This window comes from Hordeum vulgare, chromosome 3H (assembly GCF_904849725.1).
Source record: "Hordeum vulgare subsp. vulgare chromosome 3H, MorexV3_pseudomolecules_assembly, whole genome shotgun sequence".
Taxonomy (NCBI): domain Eukaryota; kingdom Viridiplantae; phylum Streptophyta; class Magnoliopsida; order Poales; family Poaceae; genus Hordeum; species Hordeum vulgare.
Genome location: NC_058520.1, coordinates 551,774,913 through 551,781,743, shown reverse-complemented (window position 1 = coordinate 551,781,743; position 6,831 = coordinate 551,774,913). Strand labels below are relative to the sequence as shown.

At 43.6% G+C, this 6,831-nt stretch overlaps 1 protein-coding gene across 1 annotated transcript; it reads left to right on the top strand.

Moving 5' to 3' along the window:
* Positions 1-3,982: 3,982 nt before the first annotated feature.
* LOC123444950 (40S ribosomal protein S15a-1-like) lies at positions 3,983-6,069 on the top strand. The gene is made up of 4 exons (XM_045121842.1): positions 3,983-4,088; positions 5,240-5,378; positions 5,456-5,616; positions 5,741-6,069. Exons 2-4 carry the CDS (start codon positions 5,246-5,248, stop codon positions 5,837-5,839), a joined length of 393 nt encoding a protein of 130 aa, XP_044977777.1. The 5' UTR covers positions 3,983-4,088; positions 5,240-5,245; the 3' UTR covers positions 5,840-6,069.
* Positions 6,070-6,831: the final 762 nt, after the last annotated feature.

The following is a 6,831-nucleotide window of genomic DNA, read 5'->3' as shown; positions in this document are numbered from 1 at the left end:
ATTATGAAATCTGGCAGATGGATGTCAAAACGGCGTTCCTTAACGGTTTCCTTAAGGAAGAGTTGTATATGGTACAACCCGAAGGTTTTGTCGATCCTAAGAATGCTAACAAGGTGTGCAAGCTCCAGCGATCCATTTATGGACTGGTGCAAGCATCTCGGAGTTGGAACAAACGCTTTGATGAGGTGATCAAAGCATTTGGGTTTATACAAGTGGTTGGAGAATCTTGTATTTACAAGAAAGTGAGTGGTAGCTCTGTGGCGTTTCTAATATTATATGTGGATGCCATATTGCTGATTGGAAACAACGTAGAGTTTTTGGAGAGCATAAAGGATTACTTGAATAAAAGTTTCTCTATGAAGGACCTAGGAGAAGCTGCTTACATTCTAGGCATTAAGATCTACAGGGATAGATCAAAACGCCTGATAGGACTTTCACAAAGCACATACCTTGATAAAGTTTTGAAGAGGTTCAAAATGGAACAGTCCAAGAAAGGGTTCTTGCCAGTTTTACAAGGTACGAGATTGAGTAAGACTCAGTGCCCAGCAACTGATGAGGATAGAGAGCATATGCGCACCGTCCCCTATGCTTCAGCCATAGGTTCTATCATGTATGCAATGCTGTGCACTAGACCGGACATTGGCCTGGCCATAAGTATGGCAGGTAGGTTCCAGAGTAATCCAGGAGTGGATCACTTGACGGCGGTCAAGAATATCCTGAAGTACCTGAAAAGGACTAAGGAGATGTTTCTCGTGTATGGAGGTGACGAAGAGCTCGCCGTAAAAGGTTGCTTGATAACTGGATCACGTCATTAGGAGAATCACGTGATGGACTAGACCCAAACTAATAGACGTAGCATGTTGATCGTGTCATTTTGTTGCTACTGTTTTTCTGCGTGTCAGGTATTTGTTCCTATGACCATGAGATCATATAACTCACTAACACCGGAGGAATACTTTATGTGTATCAAACGTCGCAACGTAACTGGGTGACTATAAAGATGATCTACAGGTATCTCCGAAGGTGTTCGTTGGGTTAGTATGGATCAAGACTGGGATTTGTCACTCCGTGTGACGGAGAGGTATCTCGGGGCCCACTGGGTAATACAACATCACACACAAGCCTTGCAAGCAATGTGACTTAGTGTAAGTTGCGGGATCTTGTATTACGGAACGAGTAAAGAGACTTGCCGGTAAATGAGATTGAAATAGGTATGCGGATACTAACGATCGAATCTCGGGCAAGTAACATACTGAAGGACAAAGGGAATGACATACGGGATTATATGAATCCTTGGCACTGAGGTTCAAACGATAAGATCTTCGTAGAATATGTAGGATCCAATATGGGCATCCAGGTCCCTCTACTGGATATCGACCGAGGAGTCTCTCGGGTCATGTCTACATAGTTCTCGAACCCGCAGGGTCTGCACACTTAAGGTTCGACGTTGTTTTATGCGTATTTGAGTTATATGGTTGGTTATCGAATGTTGTTCGGAGTCCCGGATGAGATCACGGACGTCACGAGGGTTTCCGGAATGGTCCGGAAACGAAGATTGATATATAGGATGACCTCATTTGATTACCGGAAGGTTTTCGGAGTTAACGGGAATGTACCGGGAGTTCACCGGGGGGGGGGGCAACCCACCCCGGGGAAGCCCATAGGCCTTGGGGGTGGCACACCAGCCCTTAGTGGGCTGGTGGGACAGCCCAAGAAGGCCCTATGCGCCATAGGAAGAAAATCAAAGAGAAAAGAAAAAAAAGGAGGAGGTGGGAAAGGGAAGAAGGACTCCACCCACCAAACCAAGTTGGACTCGGTTTGGGGGGGGAGACCTTCCCCCCTTGGCTCGGCCGACCCCCTTGGGGCTCCTTGAGCCCCAAGGCAAGGCTCCCTCTCTTCCCCCTATATATACGGAGGTTTTAGGGCTGATTTGAGACGACTTTTCCACGGCAGCCCGACCACCTACCTCCATGGTTTTTCCTCTAGATCGCGTTTCTACGGAGCTCGGGCGGAACCCTGCTGAGACAAGATCATCACCAACCTCCGGAGCGCCGTCACGCTGCCGGAGAACTCTTCTACCTCTCCGTCTCTCTTGCTGGATCAAGAAGGCCGAGATCATCGTCGAGCTGTACGTGTGCTGAACGCGGAGGTGCCGTCCGTTCGGCACTAGATCGTGGGACTGATCGCAGGACGGTTCGCGGGGCGGATTGAGGGACGTGAGGACGTTCCACTACATCAACCGCGTTCACTAACGCTTCTGCTGTACGGTCTACAAGGGTACGTAGATTACACAACCCCTCTTGTAGATGGACATCACCATGATAGGTCTTCGTGCGCGTAGAATTTTTTTTGTTTCCCATGCGACGTTCCCCAACAATATTTCGTCTAGACATGAACAAAAAGCTAGCCAACATGCACCATAGAATCCAGCTCATTTGAACACATGCTGGTCCACCCGCACCTTCGATGTTGTCAACTAACTATTTGCTATATATTGATAGACTCTGTGTAAAATGTAAAAGTGAGTCGTCTAAGGTTAGTAACAAATAATAGTCCTCGAAGATAGAAAACAACACATTTAACATTCTATGATATCTAACAACACACCTCTTAGCAGTTCCCATACTCTTCCTTCCCAAACCGTTGCAACAATAAAGGGATGGTAGGCGCCCATGCTCTGCCATGCCATCAATGGATAAAATTCATCTGAAGTGATTGGTGCAAGGATGTTGGCTAAGTACATTCTAATCAAATAAAAACACCTCAGCATAACCCACGAGTACCAAACTATCTTTACCTAATAATAAAGAGGCTATCGCTTCCGTCGGAAAACTCAGCGAGGTGATTTTACAAAAAAGCCCTTACTGTTTATGACATTAAACTCGTAGTATATATTAAATATTTTTTAAAATACTCATATCTTTTAAACCGTAACTCCAAATTTAACATATTATACATGGAATTTGATTAGAAAAATATGTAGAATTTAAATATCATATTATTTTATCTATTAAACGTTTAATAAAAATACTATTTAGGGTGCAATCTTAATAAATAAGTCATTATTCGTCTTTCTTTCATACCGGTACTGATCCGGGTTGGGAATGAACACGTCAACAAAATCAGGATTAAAGATGAAACTGAAGGTCACTTGACTGATTCTTTGTACGTATTAAATCTACATGCAAGCCGTGTTAAAATAGAAGACCTGTGAAATTTTGAACTGCCTTTTGTAGGATAAGACCATCTTTATTTGTATCGTAACTATAAATTCTTAAATTATAGACATTTTTTATAAATTAAGAGCATGTGTCGTGTGGTATTTCTTTCTCCCGTTGCAACGCATGGGCCCTTTTGCTAGTAACTATTAGAGGCATGATAATTATTCATATGGCAACACACAACGGAACATTGCACCATGTCACCATGACCGCATAAAAAAAGCATAACAAGTTTCTTATTTGGATCAAATTAATACGTCCTCCATCTGAAATTATTTGTTGCATAAATTGATGAAAATGGATGTATCCGGAACTGAAATACATCTAGATTCATCCATTCCTATAACAATTATTTTCGAACGGGGGGAGTATAAAGCTAATCTGCATTTTAAAGACAATTCTGTGGGGGAGCAAGAAGGATATTTCTCTTGTACAAGAACTTTCGTTTTTTTGCAATATCAGCAATACACGAGAGCACAACTGAAAAAGAAAAACACAGCAGCAGCAATGCAGGAAGAGGATGCCCTACGTTTTTACGGACGAGAGAGATGCCGGGCCCATTACAGAGACGTCTCACATGGGCCGTTCGAGCTGGGTTACCACAGAAAGGCCGTGTTTGTAGGGCCCATATGGGAGCACCAGGGGAGGGACTGGAGCCATTCTAGGGCAAACCACCTCGAAGCGAACGACCACCGTCAGATTCGGATCCAACCGCGGGCACGCTATCCTTCCACCCTTTTTAATCTCCCAAACGCTCTCGCGGAACTCCCCCTTGCGCCGTCGCCTTCCTGCTTGCCGCTCTCGCTCCGCAGACGCCGCCGCCGCCGCCGCCGCCGCCACGGCCAGAGCTCGGCTCGCTCCCTAGAGGTACCACTCGCGGAAGCACGTCGCCCCGATCCCTCCCTGCCCCTCCTCCCCCTCCCTTCCGATTGTTCCCTAGATCGGCGCGTAGCTATTCCGGATCTCTAGTTTTACGGCGGCGCGGTGTGTCTCTACCTTTTTTCCCGGCGAGCTGCAAGCTTCTTGTTTATCCCAGTGTGGCTGATATCTTGTGAGCATCGGGTGCCTTGGTTTGATCTGGGAGCGATGCAGGATCAAGAGAATCTGTAGTTGTAGAGAGCCCTGGTTAACCATTGATGTCGTGTAGGTGTTTTCCTGCCTGTTTACCATGTTCATGTGGTTGGAGATTTGTCGCAGTTTGGTGCGTTAGAATGAATAGTTTGCTGGGGAGCGCTCTGCTGAATTTTGTGTGCGGCCTGTGATTTTCGCCGGTGAAATGCGAGAAATGAAATTAGTTTTATTTTGCTTCGTTGCATCGTTGGGATGAGATTAACCTGAGGAGATGCACCTGTTTTCAAACGCCGTGAAATGTTTTGGCTTGTTAAATCTTTAGCGAGCTGACCGTGAACCTTTCTTGGGTGGTCATATCGCCATGCGTCGTGTATACGTCTTAAGGAATGATGTACTTTTTTTCTGTCAGTTCAGATGTTTATATGCTTAATTGTGTATCCACCTAGTTGCTTTGTTAAATGCATCACAGGTTTGTTCATGATTCCATTTGGAACGTGATTCACTTTTGCTTGAGTAGCTAGTTGCCAATCATCCTATCTGCTTGTGTACTGTAGAACTTGCTTTGACTTGCATGCAGATATCATTGAACAAGTTGAGTAAACTCATATCTTAGTTAAGCTCTGGTAATTGGTAGCACTTGCATATGTAGGACTACTTCCTTTAAATGGATGGAATAGTGTAACATATTGAACTAGTTTAATAAACTCATATCTTAGCTAAGGTCTGGTAATTGTTAGCACTTGCATATGTAGGACCACTTCCTTTAAATGGATGGAATAGTGTAACATACTAACATTTTTTACATTCTTGTTCTAAGTAGACCTTGCTATATTGAAATATTAGGAGTGTTGAAATGTCAAAACTGTTCCATTGGTACTTGCTTGCAAGGCATGTAGTCCTTTTTCCCCACTTTCGTTTGGTTTCTAAAGTCTGTTATTATTCTGCAGGTAAGGATGGTGAGAGTCAGTGTGCTGAATGATGCTCTCAAGAGCATGTACAACGCTGAGAAGCGTGGGAAGAGGCAGGTCATGATCAGGCCTTCTTCCAAGGTCATTATCAAGTTCCTTATCGTCATGCAGAAGCACGGTTAGTTCTAAACTGCATATTCTGTTTTGTCGTTGCTCTCTGAGAATCTGTAGCTGACTCTGTTCAATGTATTGTAGGATACATTGGCGAGCTTGAGTATGTTGATGATCACAGGTCTGGCAAGATCGTGGTTGAATTGAATGGCAGGCTGAACAAGTGTGGTGTCATCAGTCCTCGCTTTGATGTTGGTGTCAAGGAGATTGAGGGATGGACTGCAAGGCTTCTTCCTTCTCGTCAGGTCAGTTTGCTTTGACTTGCTACATATTGTTGCATCTTGGCTGGAACTTGATATCCATAAACCATAATTGTGTTGCTGATGACTGATCATTAACTCGGTGTACATTCTCCAACCTGATTTGCAGTTTGGTTACATTGTGCTGACAACTTCTGCTGGGATCATGGACCATGAGGAGGCTAGGCGTAAGAATGTTGGTGGCAAAGTGCTAGGCTTTTTCTACTGAAAATGGAAAATGAAAATTCGATGAAAGTACCTGAGATGTGTTAGTAGGATATTTCCCAAGGAACACCTAAGTTGTCTTTTTTTTGTCTGACTAGCTGCCGTTGCTTGTTGAGTTATTCTGGAATCTGTTATGCACTTTGGGATTGGGTGTCTTTGTTTGAAAACTATGAGCTGTGCCTGTGGTTAATTCTGAAAAATCTATATGCAATATTATGTTGTTCCATCGAGTTAGATGCTGAAGAGGTTTAAGTCTACCAATCTGCTTGGCTCACTGCAGTTTGGAGCCTGTGATCTCCTTGGTTGTTTGTCAGCTTATAACTAAGGTATTTTAGTTTTTATCGTATTGCCATACCATTGGTCTGCTGTTTTTATGTAATGTGATTTGTATAATATCCAGGCTCACTTCTTGAGAAGTTGAGATTATCAGGCGCTTCTTAATCACCCCTCCCAACCGTTAGCATCGCCGCTGTTTGTTTGGCTGTAGTGGTTGAAGCACCAGCTCTGCTCTCTCCGTTGGCCACAACCCACCGATGTTGCAACCCGTTGAAGCACTCGATCAGCATGTTGTTGATGTGTTTGCGACAGAGATTGCCAAGTTTGCAGTGCTCGTGAAGCATTGCTTTGCTGGAGCCGAAAAAGTCCAATTTAAACCTTGAACTTGTATTGGTCAGGCGGAATGAACCCTCAAGTTGAAATTCCTGTTGATTACACCCTCAACTATACAACCCCGGTCTAAATCGAATCCTGACACCGTGTCAATTGAGATTCGTCTGAAAATGTCTGCAGTTATAATTTTTTGTTCAGAATATCAGGAAATGTTCCATTTCAAAAATGTTTTTTAAAAAATTCAACAGATGTTTTTGTTTTCAAAATTTGTTCAGAATTTCATAATTCGTACATATGTTAGAAAAATATGCCTGTTGCCGAAAATTGTTCAGAAATTGAGAAAATGTCCGCAGTTATAAATTTATGTTTGGAATATCAGGAAATGTT